The sequence below is a fragment of the Heptranchias perlo genome, chromosome 2 (assembly GCF_035084215.1).
Source record: "Heptranchias perlo isolate sHepPer1 chromosome 2, sHepPer1.hap1, whole genome shotgun sequence".
Lineage (NCBI taxonomy): Eukaryota > Metazoa > Chordata > Chondrichthyes > Hexanchiformes > Hexanchidae > Heptranchias > Heptranchias perlo.
In genome coordinates this window covers 155,423,497-155,444,981 of record NC_090326.1, presented here as the reverse complement: position 1 = coordinate 155,444,981, position 21,485 = coordinate 155,423,497, and the positions used below count along the sequence as shown (strand labels likewise).

The 21,485-nt window shown below is 46.9% G+C and overlaps 1 protein-coding gene across 4 annotated transcripts in view; it reads right to left on the bottom strand.

The window, feature by feature from the left end:
• The window catches only part of xylb (xylulokinase homolog (H. influenzae)), a 204,801-nt gene that overhangs the window by 37,087 nt on the left and 146,229 nt on the right, over positions 1-21,485 (bottom strand). For 3 of the 4 annotated variants that reach the window (XM_067967913.1, XM_067967897.1, XM_067967905.1), the window contains 3 exons: positions 19,736-19,794; positions 11,755-11,842; positions 306-400 (listed from right to left, as the gene is read on the bottom strand). In XM_067967913.1, coding sequence (XP_067824014.1) covers positions 306-400; positions 11,755-11,842; positions 19,736-19,794 — 242 coding nt within the window. The remainder of the gene's footprint in view (positions 1-305; positions 401-11,754; positions 11,843-19,735; positions 19,795-21,485) is intronic. The other variant, XR_010957849.1, reaches the window with a different exon arrangement.

Below are 21,485 nucleotides of genomic sequence, written 5' to 3'. Positions count from 1 at the left end.
TAGGAATTAATGGGAGGGAATGGGGAGAAAACAGCCAATATTCCCACTTCGATTGCTATCCAATGACCCTGCTGGAAAGAGCACATGTGGACACCAGTGAGAATAAGATGGAACGTGCTGTGATGCCCTGTATGGTTGAATAGCCTGACAATACTCATCTTTTAGACTCTCATATAAACAGTGGGCAATTGGGCGAGGTGCTGCTCATGCATGTGGAGCCATGTTCAACCATGTGGGGGGAAAATTGGAGGAAAGCAATTAGAATTAGGAAAACACATCACATTCTGAGAGTATCTCTCTCTCACCTTATCTACTCCACAGGTGGGGGTGACTGCCAGCTTTGGTGCTGGTGCCATTTTCACGGTATTTGCAAAGGACTGTCCCGATGCTGCTTGCAAGCCTGGAACACAAATAATATATGAACATAGAAACAGAGCAGCAAGTGATGTTTCAGGTCTAATATTTGATTAAAAACCTAGCAAACACTAGAAATACGAATTAAAATCTGCAAATGCTGGAAATGCCCAGCAAGTCAGTCAGTATCTGAAAGAGAAAAGACAGGTTAATTTCCAGGTAGAGACCCTCCATCAGGTCTATTTTTTTCCAACAGTTTTTGTTTTTATTTCTCGCACAAAGTCCCATTCACCCGTCACCCCTGTGCTCACCGAGCTACATTGGCTCCCGGTCCACCAACGCCTCAAATTTAAAATTCTCATCCTTGTGTTCACATCCCTCCACGGCCTCGCTATCCCTGTAACCTCCTTCAGCCCTACAACACTCCAAGATCTCTGTATTCCTCCACTTCTGGCCTCTTGCGCATCCCCGATTTCCTTCGCCCCCCCCCCCCCCCCATTGCCGGCCGTGCCTTCAGCTGCCTAAGCTCTGGAATTCCCGCCTCTCTCTCCTCCTTTAAGATGCTCCTCAAAACCTACCTCATTGACCAAGCTTTTGGTCACCTGGCCTGACATCTCCTTATAGAATCATAGGTGGTTACAGCATGGAAGGAGGCCATTCAGCCCATCGAGTCCGTGCCGGCACTATGCATGAGCAATGTGGCTCAGTGACATATTTTGTCGATCACAATCCTGTAAGGCGCCTTGGAACGTTTTGCTACATTAAAGCTGCTATATAAATGCAAGTTGTTGTAGTTATTGTTTATTCTTTGTCAGACCCTTATCCCACCCCAAAAGAAGAAGACATGGGAGAAAATTATCCTGTAGCTAGCTGTTATAAAATGAGTAGAATGGGCCTATATTCCCTGGAGTTTAGAAGAATGAGAGGTGATCTCATTCAAAGGTATAACATTCTTAGAGGGCTTGACAGGGTAGACGCGGAGAGGCTGTGTCCTCCGGCTGGAGAGTCTAGAACTAGGGCTCAAGATAAGGGGTCGGCCATTTAGGACTGAGATGAGGAAAATTTTCTTCATTCAGAGACTTGTGAATCTTTGGAATTCTGCACCTTAGGGACCACAGGTTAGGCCACTCAATGCAGATACCGATCAGCGGAGAGTGCACGGGGCTCACCCCACCCATCGGTATTTGAAAGGTCCATCGGGGTCCGATTAACATCACAGGATCTCAATTTGCATGGGCCAATGAGGCGCCCACCAGTTTTTGTTCATTTCAAGATGCCGGTGGCTTGGACATTGTTGGGAACAAGGCGTTAGGTTCTGCACTCCCCTTTTCTTTGCGTTACTGCCCCGATCCTACACAAAAGAGGGGATGCAAATTGGCCCTACAGCCCTTCATTGGAACAGTGCAGAAGGCCAAAGACAGAGGTCAGAGTGGGATGGGGTGGAAAATTGAAGTGGCAAGCGACATGGACAGAACAAGGGGTTCAGCAACACCTGCCCATTCACTTTTTTTTTTATTCGTTCATGGGATGTGGGCGTCGCTGGCAAGGCCAGCATTTATTGCCCATCCCTAATTGCCCTTGAGAAGGTGGTGGTGAGGCGCCTTCTTGAACCCCTGCAGTCCGTGTGATGAAGGTTCTCCCACAGTGCTGTTAGGAAGGGAGTTCCAGGATTTTGACCCAGCGACGATGAAGGAATGGCGATATATTTTCAAGTCAGGATGGTGTATGACTTGGAGGGGAACATGCAGGTGGTGTTGTTCCCATGTGCCTGCTGCCCTTGTCCTTCTAGGTGGTAGAGGTCGCGGGTTTGGAAGGTTCTGTCAAAGAAGCCTTGGCGAGTTGCTGCAGTGCATCCTGTGAATGGTACACACTGCAGCCACGTTGCGCCGATGGTGAAGGGAGTGAATGTTTAGGGTGGTGGAAGGGGTGCCAATCAAACGGGCTGCTTTGTCCTGGATGGTGTCGAGCTTCTTGAGTGTTGTTGAAGCTGCACTCATCCAGGCAAGTGAAGAGTATTCCATCACATTCCTGACTTGTGCCTTGTAAATGGTGGAAAGGCTTTGGGGAGTCAGGAGGTGACTCACTTGCCGCAGAATACCCAGCCTCTGGCCTGCTCTTGTAGCCACAATATTTATGTGGCTGGTCCAATTAAGTTTCTAGTCAATGGTAACCCCCAGGATGTTGATGGTGGGGGATTCAGCGATGGTAAGGCCGTTGAATGTCAAGGGGAGGTGGTTAGGCTCTCTCTTGTTGGAGATGGTCATTGCCTGGCACAAATGCTACATGCCAGTTATCAGCCCAAGCCTGGATGTTGTCCAGGTCTTGCTGCATGCGGGCACGGACTGCTTTGTTATCTGAAGATTTGCGAATGGAACTGAACACTTTGCAATCATCAGCGAACATCCCCATTTCTGACCTTATGATGGAGGGAAGGTCATTGATGAAGCAGCTGAAGATGGTTGGGTTGAGGATACTGCACTGAGGAACTCCTGGGGCTGAGATGATTGGCCTCCAACAACCACTACCATCTTCCTTTGTGCTAGGTATGACTCCAGCCACTGGAGAGTTTTCCCATTGACTTCAAATTTACTGGGGTCCTTGGTGCCACACTCGGTCAAATGCTGCCTTGATGTCAAGGACAGTCACTCTCACCTCACCTCTGGAATTCAGCACTTTTGTTCATGTTTGGACCAAGGCTGTAATGAGGTCTGGAGACAAGTGGTCCTGGCGGAACCCAAACTGAGCATCGGTGAGCAGGTTATTGGTGAGTAAGTGCCGCTTGATAGCACTGTCGACAACACCTTCCATCAATTTGCTGATGATTGAGAGTAGACTGATGGGGCGGTAATTGGCCAGATTGGATTTGTCCGGCTTTTTGTGGACAGGACATACCTGGGCAATTTTCCACATTGTCGGGTACATGCCAGTGTTGTAGCTGTACAGTTTGGCTAGAGGCGCGGCTAGTTCTGGAGCACAAGTCTTCAGCGCTACAGCCGGGATGTTGTCGGGGCCCATTGCCTTTGTTGTATCCAGTGCACTCAGCGGTTTCTTGATAACACGTGGAGTGAATCGAATTGGCTGAAGACTGGCTTCTGTGATGGTGGGGATAGCAGGAGGAGTCTGAGATGGATCATCTACTCAGCACTTCCGGCTGAAGATGGTTGCAAATGCTTCATCCTTGTTTTTTTGCACTCACAAGCTGGACTCTGCCATCATTGAGGATGGGGATGTTTACAGAGCCTCATCCTCCAGTTAGTTGCTTAACTGTCCACCACCATTCACGACTGGATGTGGCAGGGCTACAGAGCTTTGATCTGATCCGTTGGTTGTGGAATTGTTTAGCTCTGTCTATAGCATGTTGCTTCCACTGTTTAGCATGCATGTAATCCTGTGTTGTAGCTTCACCAAGTTGGCACCTCATTTTTCGGTACGCCTGGTGCTGCTCCGGGCATGCTCTTCTACAGTCCTCATTGAACCAGGTTTGATCCCCTGGCTTGTTGGTGATGGTAGAGTGAGGAATATGCCGGGCCAAGAGGTTACAGATTGTGGTGGAATACAATTCTGCTGCTGCTGATGGCCCACAGCGCCTCATGGATGCACAGTTTTGAGCTGCGAGATCTGTTCTGAATCTATCCCATTTAGCACAGTGGTAGTGCCACACAACACGATGGATGGTGTCTTCAGTGTGAAGACGGGACTTCATCTCAAGGACTGTGTGGTGGTCACTCATACCAATACTGTCATTGACAGAAGCATCTGTGACAGGTTGATTGGTGAGTCTTGATGAGGTCAGGTAGATTTTTCCCTCATGTTGGTTCACTACTTCCACAACGATATCTCGGGCCCCAAACATTCCTTCTGGATGAGACAGCAGTTTACACGTACTTCCCCTGACCTGGTATTGTGTATTCGCTGCTTACGATTTTGACGTAAGGACATCTTTCAATTTTTCTTGACAGGCTGGATCTCAGTCGGAGGGGGGGGGAAACGCAGCCAGGGAGCAGGGTCTTAGATCGTGGTGGGGGCGGGGGGAAACGGAGATTGCGGGGCGGGGGGAAACGGAGATCGCGGGGCGGGGGGAAACGGAGATCGTGGAGGAAGGTCAGAGCTCGTGAGGGGGTCAGAGAACACGAAGGAGCTCAGACATTTGCCGGGGGTGGGGGGGTGGGGGTGTGGGGGTGGTGGTGTCGGTCGATTGTGTGTGTGGGATCGAGGCAGGTGCATTTTAGGCTTGGAGGAAACGTTCCTGCTCCTTCGGGCCCACAAGCAGTGCTGTTAAGGCACTTATCTGTTGATCCGGGCCTTCTCACCTCCTCTCACGTGGCGTGAAGCAGAAGGCACAGGAATCCTGTCCCCACAAGAGTTAAAAATAAGAACCCTATTAAAATGGAGGCCCGCAGCCTTCTTTAAAGCTTTCACTGACTGTCCTGCTGCCTGAGTGCGGATTAGTCATATGGGTTGAGCTAAGAAATAAAAAAGGGGCAGTCACACTACTAGCAGTGTACTATGAACCCCCGAATAGCGAAAGGGAGGAAGAACAAATATGTAGGCAAATTTCTGAGTGCAAAAATAAGAGGGCAATAATAGTAGGGGACTTCAACTACCCTAACAACAATTGGGATTCAAACAGTGTGAGGGGCACAGAGGGCTCAAAATTCTTGATCAGTGACCAGGAGAACTTTTTTCGCCAGTACGTGACAAGCCCAACAAGAGGGGATGCAATTCTAGATTTGGTCCTGGGAAATGAAGATGGGCAAGTGGGTGAAGTGACAGTGGATGACCATATTGGGGATAGTGACCACAATTCAGTTAGTTTTAGCATTATTATGGAAAAGGACAGAGTTAATCTGGAGTAAATGTTTTAAATTGGGGGAAGGCAAATTTTACAGAACTAAGAGGTGATTTGGCAGAAGTGGACTGGACACAACTACTTGAGGAGAAATCAGTGGCAAGCCAGTGGGAAGCACTAAAAAGTGAAATTCTACGGGTGCAATGCAGACACGTCCCCTCAAAGAAAAAGGGTGGCACTGCCAAATTTAGAGCTGCCTGGTTGTCTAGAAGTATATGGGGCAAGATAAAGCAGAAAAAGAAAGCTTACGACTGTCACAGAAAACTAAATACTGCAGAAAGCCTAGAGGAGTATAGAAAGTACATGGAGGACGTAAAAAAGGAAATAAGGAAAGCAAAGAGAGGGCATGAAAAAATATTAGCTAATAAGATTAAAGAAAACCCAAAGATATTTTATCAGTACATTAAGAACAAGAGGATAGCTAAGGAAAAGGTGGGACCTATCAGGGATGATAAGGATAACTTGTGTGTAGAAGCAGAGGATGTGGGTAGGGTTTTAAATGAATATTTTGTCTCCGTATTCACAAAGGAAAGGGATGATCCGGACGTAGTAGTTAAAGAGGAGAGGTGTGAAATATTGGATAAGGTAAACATAATGAGAGAGGAAGTACCAGAGGGACTGGAATCCGTGAAAGTTGATAAGTCACCAGGGCCGGATGGATTGTTTCCTAGGCTATTGAAGGAAGCCAGGGAGGAAATAGCGGATGCTCTGAGGATCATTTTCCAATCCTCACTAGATACAGGGGAGGTACCGGAGGACTGGAAGACTGCAAACGCAGTACCATTGTTTAAAAAGGGTACGAGGGAAAGGCCAATCAATTAGAGGCCGGTCAATCTTACCTCGGTGGTGGGCAAACTATTAGAATCAATATTGAGAGATAGGATAAACTGTCACTTGGAAAGGCACGGTTTAATCAGGGATAGTCAGCATGGATTTGTTCAGGGAAGGTCATGCCTTACAAATCTGATTGAATTCTTTGAAGAAGTGACAAGGAGGATTGATTAGGGTAGTGCAGTGGATGTTGTCTACATGGATTTTAGTAAGGCATTTGACATGGCAGACTGGTCAGAAAGGTAAAAGCCCATGGGATACAGGGAAATGTGGCAAATCGGATCCAAAATTGGCTCAGTAACAAGAAACAAAGGGTAAAAGTCGATGGATGTCTTTGCGAATGGAAATCCATTTCCAGTGGTGTGCCACAGGGCTCAGTGTTGGGTCCCTTGCGATTTGTGGTATATATTAATGATTTGGACTTGAATGTAGGGGGCATGATTGGCAAATTTGCAGACGACACAAAAATTGACCATGTAGTTGATTGTGAAGAGGAAAGCTGTAGACTCCAAGAAGATATCAATGGGTTGGTGGAGTGGGCGGAAAAGTGGCAAATGGAGTTCAACCCGGAGAAGTGTGAGGTAATGCACTGAAGGAGGGCAAACAGTAAAAGGGGATACGCAGTAAATGGGAATATATTGAGAGGGGTAGAGGAAGTGAGAGACCTTGGAGTGCATGTGCACAGGTCCCTGAAGGTGGCAGTACAGGTAGATAAGGTTGTGAAGAAGACATGCAGAATGCTCTCTGTTATTAGCCGAGGTATAGAATACAAAAGCAGGGATGTAATGATGGAACTGTATAAAATGCTGGTAAGGCCACAGCTGGAGTATTGTGCGCAGTTCTGGTCACCACATTACAGGAAGGATGTAATTGCTCTGGACAGAGTGCAGAGAAGATTTACAAGAATGTTGCCAGGGCTTGAAAACTGCAGCTACGAGGAGAGATTGGATAGGCTGGGGTTGTTTTCCTTGGAGCAGAGGAGGCTGAGGGGAGACTTGATTGAGGTGTACAAAATTATGAGGGGCCCAGATAGAGTAGACAGGAAGTACCTGTTTCCCCTAACGGAGAGTTCAAGAACTAGAGGACATAGATTTAAGCTGATTGGCGGAAGGATTAGAGGGGACATGAGGAAAAACTTTTTTACCCAGAGGGTGGTGGGTGTATGGAATTCGCTGCCCGAATTGGTGGTAGAGGCAGGGACCCTCAACTCTTTTGAAAAGTACTTGGACCTGCACCTAAATTGCTGCAAGCTGCAGGGCTACGGACTGGGTGCTGGAAGGTGGGATTAGAATGGGCACCTGGTTGTTCTTTGAGCCGGCGTGGACACGATGGGCCGAATGGCCCCCTTCTGTGCTGTATCTTTTCTATGGTTCTATGGTCGCCCGCCCCTCGACCCGCCTCCGTTAAAACCGGAAGTGGGCAAGTTGGAGGCGGGTTGGGATCGGGGGTTACTTTTAATTTTTACCTTCTCACCCGCCCCCAACCCACCCGTTCGTGGGGTTAAAATTTACCCCCTTATCCGCGTTTGGTCTCCTTGATGCAGAGGAGACCGCACCGTGAACAGCGAATTCACTGTACCAGTTCGGAGGAAGTACATGTAAACTGCTATCTCACCCAGAAGGAATGTTTGGGGCTCTAGATATTGTTGTGGGAGTAGCTTAATGGGCAGGTGTTGCATTTCCTGTGCGTGCATGGGAAAGGACCCGGGGAAGGAGAGCAGGTGATAGGGATGAAGAAAAAGTGAATCAGGGTGGCAAGGAGGGAACGGTCCCTTTGGAAAACTGGGAGTGGAAGGGAAATTATGTTTACTGGTGAGATTACATTGGAGGTGGTGGAAAATGATCTGTTGGTTATGGAGGCTGGTGGCATGGATGGTGAGAAGGGGACCCCATCACAATTCAGAGAGCGGAAAGCAGAAGGATGAGGGCAGAAGCACAGGAAATAGGATGGATTCAGTCGAGGGTCTACAGATAATACTGTTGGCCAGAGGCTGCAGAAAATACTGAGTTTATTCCGAACTGCTGACACACAGGCAAAAGCAACTTTTGAACTGAAGTAACCTGAGATTCCGAACTGCTGTCACACAGGCAAAAGCAACTTTTGAACTGAAGTAACCTGAGTTCAGTCGCTGGCCTGAGCTGGCTGGAACCGGTTTGAATTAGCTAAGTTTTGTGAAAGACAAAGGAGATGTGATAAGACACAAGTCCTTATTTAGAAAAGGAGCAATGAGGTAATGCTACCTAAGTCCTTGGGACAGAGCCAATAAGGAGAAGACACGGACTAGGCGAGCAAGCCTAAACCAACGGGAGAGACAGCACAGCTTGAAGAGATAAGATTCAGAATAAGAATGAAGAATCTCGGGCGTGGAGCCAGAGCGAAGACTCCGGAGACCAACCATCGCGGAAGTGGAAGAACCTACGTCAGGGACGTAGAGACGACGTTGAAAGAGAGAGAACGGAACACCTGGCCAGCATCAGCTCTCCTTTTCGGGTATTAGTCTTTATATTCTGTGACCACTCAGGGAGTATCAGAGAAACCTAGTGGGTGTGCGTTTAGATCCTAGTTTGGGTATAAAACTGTATAACCTGGTGCAAACTGCATGTCTATACCTACCAGACGTATAAGCTATATGTATATGATCTAACGACATGAATAAAGCGAATTGAGAGAGTTAAGAGAGAATTGACTCTTCTCCTCTTTGTACTAAGCCAATAACCGTAACCGGTGACCTCCGGTCAACAATACGGATGGGGAGGAAGAAATCCACTGTTTGCTGGTGATATCCTAAATATATTCAGAGATTTCCTCTGGTCAGTATTTCTGGGAAAATCATCAAGTTCTTTTAGGGCAATTCTCTACACCCTACACCCCCCACCCCTCCCCACCCCAATACAATAATTCTGGTCACTCTATTATAGAAAGGATATTATTAAACTAGAAAGAGTGCAGAAAAGATTTACTAGGATGCTACCGGGACTTGATGGTTTGACTTATAGGGAGAGGTTGGATAGGCTGAGACTTTTTTCCCTGGAAAGTAGGAGGTTAAGGGGTGATCTTATAGAAGTCTATAAAATAATGAGGGGCATAGATAAGGTAGATAGTCAAGATCTTTTCCCAAAGGTAGGGGAGTCTATAACGAGGGGGCATAGATTTAAGGTGAGAGGGGAGAGATACAAAAGGGTCCAGAGGGGCAATTTTTTCACTCAAAGGGTGGTGAGTGTCTGGAACGAGCTGCCAGAGGCAGTAGTAGAGGCGGGTACAATTTTGTCTTTTAAAAAGCATTTGGACAGTTACATGGGTAAGATGGGTATAGAGGGATATGGGCCAAGTGCAGGCAATTGGGACTAGCTTAGTGGTATAAACTGGGCGACATGGACATGTTGGGCCGAAGGGCCTGTTTCCATGTTGTAAACTTCTATGATTCTATAATAATAAATATTAGAGTCAAGTCCACTGAACTCTGTTATAGAGGCCTGGTGGTTCAGTTGACAAGTTTGTTGTCCAGTGTAGCACTGAGTCAGACAGAAAATGTCACGGTTTGATCCATGATCTGCTCTGCTCTGTTCTCAGATTGGCAGCAGTATGGCATGACTGCAGAACTTCATTCGAGCATGTACCGGTGCATTCAGAAGATGAGATAAGAGTATCAGAAGAGGAGAAAAAAATCCCTGTTATGAGAGCTCGTACAAGAAATACAGAAAGTTAGCATGCAGGTACAGCAAGAAATTAGGAAGACAAATGGCATGTTGGCCTTTATTGCAAGGGGGTTGGAATATAAGAGTAAGGCAGTCTTACTACAATTGTACAGGACTTCGGTGAGACCACACCTGGAGTACTGTGTACAGTTTTGGTCTCCTTACCTAAGGAAGGATATACTTACCTAGGGGGCAGTGCAAAGAAGATTCACTAGATTGATTCCTGGGATGAGAGGGTTGTCCTATGAGGAGAGATTGAGTAGAATGGGCCTATACTCTCCGGAGTTTAGAAGAATGAGAGCTGATCTCATTGAAACATATAAGATTCTAAGAGGGTTTGACAGGGTAGATGCTGAGAGATTGTTTCCCCTGGTTGGCGAGTCTAGAACTAGGGGGCACAGTCTCAAGATAAGGGGTCAGCCATTTAAGACTGAGATGAGGAGGAATTTCTTCACTCAGAGAGTTGTGAATCTTTGGAATTCTCTACCCCAAAGGGCTGTGGATGCTGAGTCATTGGGCTCAATTTTCAAATGGAGCCAGGAAGGAGCGGGAGGTCAATTTGAGGTCGGGAAACCCATTAGTACGGGTTTCCCGGATGTCTGTACTATTTTTACGTAAAAACGTCTTTCTATTTTTTTTGTCGGTTTCCCGTCCAGCAGGCTGGTCTCAGTCGGACAGGAGACCAGCCAGGGAGAGGACATCTGCGGGTAAGTCTTTGTTTGTATGGATGGGGGGGGGGGGGGGGGGAAGAGAATGGGTGGGCAAGGAGCACGGGTGGGCAAGGGGGTCGCGAGTCATTGGGAATGGGATCAGGGGTCATCGCGTGGGGTCCGCGATCGTTGAGGGGGAGGGTCGGAGGATCAGGGGATCGGGTAATCGGCGTCGGAGGGGGAGGATTGGGGTCAGGGGAATCGGTGCAGCTAGGCTTGTTGGACCTGGGGGAAGCACTCCTGCTCCTCCGGGCCCACAAGCTGTGCGTTTTTAGGCACTTACCTGCAGTCTCGGGCCTTCTTGTCTCCTTTCACGAGGCGCAAAACAGAAGCCCGGGATCCCGGCCCCCCCTGGGTTGAAATGGGGAATTAGTTAAAAATGGAGGCCTGAAGCCTCCTTGAAAGGTCTTAAGTCCCGAACCACCTCCTGGGAGCGGGTTGGCCGCCCGCCACTCGTCCCGCCCCCGTGAAAACAAGAAATGGGCGGAATGGAGGCGGGTCTGAAATGGTGGCAATTTTCAATGCCCTCCCCCCCCCATGCCCAACCGTTTTTTACTTTGAAAATCGAGCCCATTGAGTATATTCCAGACTGAGATCAATAGATTTTTGGACTCAAGGGGAATCAAGGGATATGGGGATCGGACAGGAAAGTGGAGTTGAGGCCAAAGATCAACAATGATATTATTGAATGGCAGAGCAGGCTCGAGGAGCCGTATGGCCTACTCCTGCTCCTATTTCTTATGTTCTTATGTTCTGTATACCTTTTCCTTCATTAATATTAATTAACTAAAATTAATCAGGAATTAATTAATTCATTAACTAACATTAATAGGGAACTAATTCGTTCATTAACTAATTAATAAGGAATTAATTAATTAACATTAATAGAGAATTCAGCAGAAACTTCTTTACCCAAAGAATGGTAAGAATGTGCAACTCGCTATCACAATGAGTAGTTGAGGCGAAAAGCATAGATGTATTTAAGGGGAAGCGAGATAAGCACACGAGGGAGAAAGGAATAGAAGGATGAAGAGGGGTGGGGAGGAGGCTCTTGTGAAGCATAAACACCGGCATCGACCAGTTGGGCCGAATGGCCTGTTTCTGTGCCGCAGATTCTATGTAATGTCTAATATATATGGGTATGATATGTTGAAAATTTATAATCACTGAAACTAGAAAGGGAGATGAAAACATACACATATAGCAATTAAAAACTTTTAATCTAACTAAAAAAAATTCTAAAACATTTTGTTTTTTCATATGGCTTGACCCCATTACTTGGGCTAGTCATTCAGAGTGCTCAGCTTCTACGTACCATGTTTTGCTCTGTAAGCACATCCCAGGCATGCTGAATTAGCTGTGTCTATTGTGTACACTGGGGCATTGAACACATCTGCCAAGACCTGCAAAATCAACAAACAGGTGGTGACTAGGTATTCCCTGTTATTGCAGTTTAATGGAGCAGTCCTGCAGAAGGTACTGGCGCCATACACAGTCACACCAGAGACCGTGGCTGTGTTGGGCAAGAGGTGTCATGCGATGTGGAAGGGAATCAGGCAGCCCTTTGAGGAATGAATCATAGGACTGAAGAAACAAAAAACTCACAGGTTTCGTATCATACAAATCATTAATTAGAATAGAAAACAATTATTTTTTAATTGTATAAGAAACTTCAGTGAAGACAGAACACTGCTCATGATATATAACACCAATATTGAAATCAGTAAGAGAGAAGCCAAATAATGAAGTAATGGTTCGGTGATACCAAGCTTGGATTTTAAAGCATGTGAGAATGCAACGAGGAGGAAGTATGTCAAATATACTAAATGTGGATTGGATACAAGGAACAGCGCTTTTGCTTATGGGGTTATCCGGAGGCAAGTGGGAAAAATGTCAGCTCCAATCTTCCATCATTGGGTGTTGGAGACAACTTGACCCAGAAAGACACAGAGTTCTTCTCTCCCAATCACAAGGTGGATAGTCACTAGCTCATCATGAAGTATCTGACAAGTGTAGGTGTGCGCTCTCACTAGGCAGACAGCAGGTCCCAGGAACTCCTGGTGAGCAACATTAACTCACCGGAAAACATGAGCGCATGTTTTGTGGATTGGGTCCACTGGAATAACTTTCTTCCTATTCCAGACATTTTGTTGGCTCACGCACTATACAAGAACACTCATAGCACTGTAAGAAAGCTCTTTTCATATCTACAATAGCTTTATTGGAATAACCTGCATTCTAGAGCTAAAACACTATGGGGGCGAAATTGGGCCGTATAGCGCACGTTATGTAGGCACTATGCGGACACCTAAGCCCCGAAAATAGTGTCCCAGATGCGTGCACACACTTCCAACATGAAGTGTGCAGGACACCATCTTGGTAAAGGAGTTTGCACGTGCATGCACCTACCGACCGCTAGCAGCATGTAGAGTAGGGAGATTATGACGCAAATCAGTGTGCAACGATGATTTGAAGCAGCCAGTGACATTTTAGAACATCACGTTCCAGTCAACACACTATCTTAACCTTGCACAGCTGAACAGGACTTAAAACGGCATGAAGGACCTCCCTATTTAAAAGGATCATGCAGGAGTTACAGGTTAGTTGCTTGTTTAGTTATTTTGGCTGCTGGTACAATTGTACGTGTTTGTGGAAGTTTCCTATACTTGGATAAAGTTGCAATATTCGCTAGAGTGGTCTGGCTGGTCTTGCAGTACTTATAGTGGCATTTAAAATAATGTGCTGAACAATGTTGCTTCCAGACATGGTTGGCCTGCTAGGGCTTCCGCTGGGAATTGAATATGACTGGGAGCATGCAGAGAGGCCACGCAGAGCATGACAAGCTGCTACAAGAGGGAGGAGGCGGCGCAGGTCACTCAGCAGGAGGCCATATCCAACGAGGGTCTTCAGGGACCAATTCTCTTACCTCAACTTCTGCGATGACCAGTGCATCCGACGGCTGCAATTCACTAAAGAGATTGTGACTGCAATTTGTCAACTGCTAAAGCCACAACTCCAGCCTCAGAGCAGGGCAAGGACAGCATTGCCTGTGGCTGTCAGGTTAACCGTAGTGCTTAATTTTTATGGCTCTGGCTCCTTTCAGGCTGCTGCCGGAAATATAAGCACCATCTCGCAGTTTGCAGTGCACTGCTGTATAAGGGAGGTCATTGAGGCTCTGCACGCACTCAGAAACAGATTCATCTCATTCCCTCTTGCCAGGGACAAGTAGCAGGAGCGAGCACGAGGGTTTGCTCGCATTGCAGGCTTCCCCTGGTGCAGGGTGCCATTGACTGCACGCATATTGCCATTCGTGCTCTACATCATAACTCGGCCATATTGATGAACCGAAAGGGATTCCGCTCCCTCAACGTGCAGCTGGTGTGCGACCACACGCTGCGCATCATGTGGGTCAATGCCCGCTATCCTGGCAGCAGTTATGACTCCTTCATTCTGCGGCAGTCCAACGTGCCACCTACATTTCAACCACCACGGCAAGTCAAAGGTTATCCCCTCGTGAAATGGCTCATGACTCCGTTCAGGAACCCACGCACACATGCACAGCAGATGTACAATGAGAGCCATGCTGCCACACGGAACATCATAGAGCACACCATAGGCGTCCTCAAGCAAAGCTTCCGCTGCCTGGACCACACTGGAGGAGCCCTGCAGTACTCAGCTGAGCGGGCAGATGGCCTTTGAGGACGGCCTCGAGCAGCTCTGGGCCGGGAGGGCCCGGCTTCAGACTGCACCATCTTGGCCTGGGCTGCAGCAGTCTGGCCTGGCTGGCTGACAGGCAACAGCAAGGGCACTGGAGGAGCGGCAGGGGTGGCAGAGGAATGCTGTCAACCTGCGAACAGACAGCAGGTTCATCTTCCATGGCGCCACTGCCACTCTCCCGGGGTGGCGCATCAGCAATCCTGGTGATCTGTTGGAGAACAGATTGCTGGACTGCTGTGATGCCCTGGAAGCCTCTTTCCACAGTGGTACCCAGAGCCACGATAGCAGCAGTCTGAGCTTCCAAAGCAGCAGTCTAAGATCCAAATGCAGCAGTCAGACCTTGGATGGAAGATGTTTGTGCTGCAAAGGAAGCTGTGACATCGGTCATCAAATGCTGCTGCATCATGGTGAGTTCCACAGGTGTGCTGATGGAGGTGACCACCTGTTCCATGTGGGAAAGGATGGGCTCCAAGCTCCGTGCAAGGCCCTAAGCCAAGTTGGAGCAGGACTCCCTCATGCCCCTCGACATTGCTCTCAGGCTTTCTGGCAGGCTTTCCAGTGCACCAAGCATTTGGTGGTGTACACCCACAGCCTTCTTTTGTAGCCTGGCCCATCAAAGTCATCACCTGACCCCTCTGCAGCAGAACTAGTGTGCGACCTCACCCTCTGGAGAGCTGGCACCTGCGGTATCCATTCTCCCCACCCCGGCTCCTGTGCACTTGTGCCCGGTGTCTCGCCACGTGTAGATCCCTACTCTATCCTAGCCTCTAAACTACGTGCAGTGTCAGTTTCCAAGCTGGTGGCTGCGAGTGTAATATCGAGTGACGCTGTGTCTGCGTCATCGTCCTCTGCCTCCTCTGACTGTGCAGGTTCCAGTTCTTGGGTATCTGAAATGACAAAGGGACACGGGTTGAGTTGTAGTGCGGGGAGAGGAGAAAGTAAGAAGTGCGTGCTTACACCAGCTGCAGCACATGTCAGAAAAGATGGTGGGATGAGGGAGATGTGGGAAGTGAGAAGGAAGATTAGGTATGCCGAGACCCTCATCATCGATACCTCCAGCACTGCCAGTGGCCACAGCCTCAGCGATGGCCCTTCCAATGATGGACAGCGCCGTCTCCTCCATGGGGGTAAGGATGTGTAGGCGTGCCTGTCGTCCTCCAGTTCTTTCCTGCTACCTACTGTTATGCGCCACCTTCTCTTGCAACAAAGAGGGAAGTGTGTCAGTGAGTGTCATGCAAGATGTTTGGGTGATCTGGCTGTCATAATTGCATAGCTATCAGTGTGCGTGACCTGTGAGTTATGGGTGTGCGGTTTGCAACAGTGCTAATGTGTGAGGGTGAGACGACACCTCTGCTTTGAAGAGTTTCATACTGATTGAAAGAGTTTGTTGGTAGGTGGGTAACAGGGGATGTCGTGCGTGGAGCAGTGGATGAGGCTAGTGGTGCATTTGGTAGGAGATGCCACTTGACAATTGAACTCACTCACCTTGACCACTCGTGACAAATCATTGAACTTCTTCCTGCACTGCATCCACGTTCGTGGTGCTACGCTCCTGGCATTGGCCTCATCCCCAACTTCCTCCCACTGCATCTTCAGCGTATGTCTGGAGGGCCTCCTGCTCCCCTGCAGATATAGGATGCCCCTCCTAATGTCCACCTACTTCACCAAAGCCTCCAGTGCATCATCCGGGAACCTTGGTGCACACTCTCTAGTAGGCGCAGCCATTCTTCACAAAATCCCAGCCCAGATTTACTTCCCAATGGACTTCCAGCACTTCCTGCAACCAGGTGCAGGCTGCCTTTAAGTAGTGCTAGCCACTCCTGATATCGGGGCCCCCTGCTGATGTGTGCAGCCAATCAATGGTGCAGATAGAGCTGGCTGCACGCAGCAATCATTTAAATCATCAGGCAGCATGAATGTTACGCATTGCAATGACTGGGCGTGGGTTAATCACGCACCGTGATCAGAGCACCTGTTTTCCAATATAACCCCTATATACTCTAAAACAATGAATACAAATACCTTCAACAAATATTTTAACTACAAATTTTAAGACACTGAATTTTTGCTACCCTGTCTTCCTCATTTCCGCTCCTAACTCTGTCCTGTTTTCTTAAACTTTGATTTCACTTTCGCCCACCTAATCTACAAAATCATAAAACATATGAAAAGTAAGTTTTGTATGTCTACTAGGAGAGAGGCGTTGCTAGATCTAGTTATGAGTAACAAAATGGGTCGGGTAGATGAGTTAAATGTGGGTGAGCACCCTTGGAAGCAGTAGCCATAATATGTTAAGCTTTAAGGTCCAAATAGAAATGGTAATAGTTAGTACAAAAATAAGGGCAATGGATTGGAATAGAGCAGATTTTAGAAAGGTGAGGAGTGGACTAGCTGAGGTGAGGTGAGGTGGAAAGATAAATTAATGCACAAGATTGCAGGTCAACAATGGGATTTTTTTAAAAAAGATTGCAAAGATGCAGAATAACTTTAAAAAAAGAGATTACTTCATATTTCAGAATGTATAAATAGAGGTTAAGAACAAACTAAAGATGAAGAGGAGGGCATATGGGGCCTGTGGGTATGATAAAACTAAGAGAGAATACGATAAAATAAGTAGAGAGGGATAAGAAAAGCAAAGAGGGAGTATGAGGTGAGAATCTCAAAAAATATTAAAAAGGATTAAACAGTATTCTACAAATATATCAGTAAAAAGAGAATTGTTAAATGGGAAGTGGGACCCCTGAGAGGAAAGAATAGTGAGTTAGTAGACGATAAGCAGAAATTGGTGGGGAAGTAACAAATACTTTGCATCAACATTTGCAGATGAGATGGATACTGGGGAGGAGGTAAATCCTGAGTTGGTTAAAAGCGAGATGAGATATATTAAATAAAGTATTAGAGAAATTAGTTAAGATAAAGGAGGAAAAGGGAGATGGAGTTAGCCCTGGCAGCATCTCAACTTGTTCCACTCCTCTTGCCTCTCCTTTAAAATCCTCATTCGCAACCTCGGTGTCCTATTTGACCCCGAGCTGAGCTTCCGACCCCATATCCTCTCCGTTACAAAAACCACCTACTTCCACCTCCGTAACATCGCCCGTCTCCACCCCTGCCTCAGTCCATCTGCTGCTGAATCCCTTATCCATGCTTTTGTTACCTCCAGGCACGACTATTCCAATGCTCTCCTGGCCAGCCTCCCATCTTCCACCCTCCATAAACTTGAGCTCATACAAAACTCTGCTGTTCGTATCCTAACTCGCACCAAGTCCCATTCACCCATCACCCCTGTGCTCACTGACTTACATTGGCTCCCAGTCCACCAACAACTCAAATTTAAAACTCTCATCCTCGTGTTCAAATCCCTCCATGACCTCGTTCCTCCCTATCCCTATAACCTCCTCCAGCCCGATAACCCTCCAAGAACTCTGTGTTCCCCCAACTCTGATCTCTTATCCATTCCCTTTGCCCCACCATTGGCACCCGTGCCTTCAGCTGTCTCGGCCCTAAGCTCTGGAATTCCTTCCTTAAACCTCATCCTCCTCCTTTAAGACCCTCCTTAGAACCTAACCTTTTGACCAAGCTTTTAGTCACCCCCTCCTAATCTTTCCTTTTTTGGCTCGGGGTCAATTTTTTTGTCTGATAATGCTCCAGTGAAGCGCCTTAGGATGTTTTCCTACGTTAAAGGCAAGATGTTGTTGTTATACTTCCGTGGTAGGGAAAATTTTGGAATCTTTAAATAAAGATGCAATTACTAAGTATCGAGATGAAGAGAAAATAATTAGAAGCAGTCAAAACAGATTTCAGAGAGGAAGATCGCGCTTGACAAACCTGACAAGAGTTCTTTGAGGTGGTGACAGATGGGGAAATGCAGTGGATGTGGTGTACATGGACTTTTAGAAAGCCTTTGATAAGATACCATACAGGAGACTATTGGAGAAGATTAAGGGGTATGGACTTGGGGGAAGGATAGCAAGTTGGTTTTAAAAATGGTTAGAGGGAGGAAACAGAGAGTAGGAATTAAGGACAGATTCTCAGGATGATTCAAATTGTGTAGCTGTGTCCCACAGGGTTGTTTTAGAACGGTTTCTGTTCACTGTGTACATCAATGATTTGGATATAGGACTACTAAAATAAGAGGCATAGTAAATAATTCTGAGGATCAAAGGAAGCTGCAAGAGAATATTGATAAGATGGTGGAATGGGCAAAGAAGTGGCAGATGGAATTCATTATCAGTAAGTGTGAGGTGGTACATTTTGGTAAAAAAAATTATACATTGAATGGGGGAAGGCTGAGTGATGTAAAAGAGATTTGGGGGGGGGGGGGTTCAGGTTCACAGGATAAGAGAAGCAAGTGGATAAGGCCAAAGAAAAGCTAACAAAATACTGGGTTTTATGGCAAAAGGTATAGGATATAAAAGTCAAGATGAAATGGTGAATCTATATGAAACCTGAGTAAGATCACAGTTGGAGTACTGACTGCAGTTTTTTCTTCCACCCTCATCCGAAACTCTACTATCCATATCCTATAGTGCACCAGATCCGCTGGCCTATTAGCCCTGAACTTGCTGATTTACATTGGCTTCTAGTCCTCCAATGCCTCAAATTCAAAATCCTCATTCTTGTGTTTAAATCTCTCCATGCCTGCGACCCCATAACCTCCTCCCGTGCTACAAACCTCCTCAAACTCTCCATCTCTTTCTCCAGCTTCTTGCTAGGCCACCTCAGGGTGCATTAAGAGTCACCTGTAGGCCAGATTGTGTAGGGATAGTACTTTAGTGAACCAGTCGGGTTTTTTAATAAAATTCCAACAGCTTTCACAGTTATTTCTTCTGGTACTAGCCCACAAATCGCCAGATTTATTGAAAGCAATTTCACAATTTGCCATAGCTGGGATGTGAAGCCACAACCTCTCGGGTGCTAGTTCGGTGCCATAACCACGGTACTACCATGCTCCTGTTCTCTCCACAGCTGCTGTCTGACCTGTGTTTCCAGCATTCCCAGCTTTTGCTTTAGATTTAGATTTCTAGTATTTGCTGTCTTCACCTGACATCCATTCACGTGCACTTTCCAGTAGGACTCACTTGTTCGTGATCTGGAGTGAGAACTTTGGCCCTTCCTGGCTCAGGGTCCTGAATCTGATTCCAGTGCTACCACCATAACCAAGACCAGCTAATGCAGCACTGATGGGGGGTGGGGGAGGGGGGGTTGAATCTAGGATATACCTATAAAGGATTAAAGCAGTTTGCGCTTTTGAAGATAATGCAAAAATTGGGAGTTAATAAAATAATGACAATGGAATTTTAAAATTTCACATCACTATTTGGTCAGCTATAAACACAAAGCCACAGGTGTTTGTGTGTCTTTGATATGTTAATTAGATTGTGCACTGGAATTGATAGCCTTAATTGGCTTTGATCTAGTTGCGATGAAGGGTAATTATTAGGTGTTAAGCAGGGTGAAGAGTAACTCAGGAGGTGGAGATAGGAACTCATTCATCCTCCGCTGGCGCCTACTAATTATTGGACTGAGATAACCGTATCAGTAACAGCAGAGAGCTGTGTGATAGGGGCTGGATGTCCTACCTGCAGTATATCTGGATTTGAAGAAGCTCCTCCTGTAGCTAGCACTCTGGTTCCCTTCACTGAAAGAAAAACAAAATTAGAGAGGTTCTATAAAAAAGGTACAAGGTTGGGTTATTTTACATCAAGTAAATAGACGGCTTGCTAACGTTAAGATCAAAATGGTACCATTTCTGTTCTTAAAGGAGACAAGCCCAAATGCCTACGAGCAGTTGTAGCTTTTATAAGGTTGCCACCCATCCACTTTTGAGCTAGTGAAGTTTTTAAATGGAATGTCTATAAGTTTCCAAGATATAGACTGTATACTGAAAGTTTTAAAGAAAGCTCCATTTTGCTCATTTACTTCTGAGAGATTTATCACTGTGCTTATGAAGCAGCAAAGAATTAAAACCGGAAATGGGTGGGTTGGGGACGGGTTTTAGATTTTTAAACTCACCCCTTCCGGGTTAAAATTTAGGCCCTGGTGTCAACTATGACTCAGTGGTAGCACTCTCCTGTCTGAGTCAGAAGGTCGTGGGTTCAAGCCCCACTCTAGAAACTTGTGCACGTAATCTACGCTGGCATGTCAGTGCAGTACTGAGGGACAGTTGTGCCTCCACCTTTACAGCTTTTTTATTTTTAACTGTGGGTGCTGGGATTCCCAGGCCTTCCGCTTCACGCCATGTGAGAGGAGGCGAGAAGGCCAGGATCAACAGGTAAGTGCCTTTATCGCACCGCTTGTGGGCCCGGAGGAGCAGGAGCGCTTCCCCGAGGCCCGAGTGACCCCCCACCATGATTTCCAGGCGCCCCCCACCCCCCCAACAAAAACAAACGCCAACACTCCCCCCATGACTCCCGACCCTCCCCGAATGACTCCTGATCCCAACTCCCAAGACTTAACTTCTCGGATCCGCTTCCTGCCTTTTCTTCAGTCCGACTGATGACCAGCCTGTCAATCAGGCTGGCATGTCGGGCGGGAAATCGACAAAAAAAAAAGACATCCTTATGTCAAAATTGTACGGCCATCTAGGAAACCTGTACTTCTGGGTTTCCCATCAGGAGTATCCCCCCGCCCCCCACCACCACCCTCTTCCCGGCTCCATGTTAAAATTTAGGCCCAATATTTTGTTGGCAACCATTTCTATGTGAGTATATGGGAATGCAGGGCAATTAAGTACCTCAACTCTTTACCCCTATTCCAGTACAAACCCTTTACAGCTCCTTATATTTTGCAATTGGCCTCTGAGTCTCAAAAAAGAAAATCATATTTTGTTTTTGTGTCACATATCAAGTTTTTATTATCCAATGAATCCCAACAGCACTCGGTAAAGACTACGACAAGTCATTTACCTAGAACCTGAGCTTCTCCTGTGGAAAAAGAAATGAGTTTTAACACCAGGATAAACACCACCTTTGTACTTCAGGTGGATTTCATAGAATCATAGAAAATTTACGGTACAGAGGAGGTCATTCAGTCTATCATGTCCGTGCTGGCCGAAACCTGCCTAATCCCGCTTTCCAGCTCTTGGTGGAGGCCCTATAGGTTACGGCACTTCAGGTGCACATCCAGGTACTTTTTAAATGAGTTGAGGGTTTCTGCCTCTACCACCCTTTCAGGCAGTGAGTTCCAGGCCCCCACCACCCTCTGAGTGGTAGAAGGATTAGAGGGGAACTGAGGAAAATTTTTTTCAATGACTTTAAATCTATGCCCCCTGGTTATTGACCTCTCTGCTAAGGGAAATAGGTCCTTCCTATCCACTCCATCTAGGCCCCT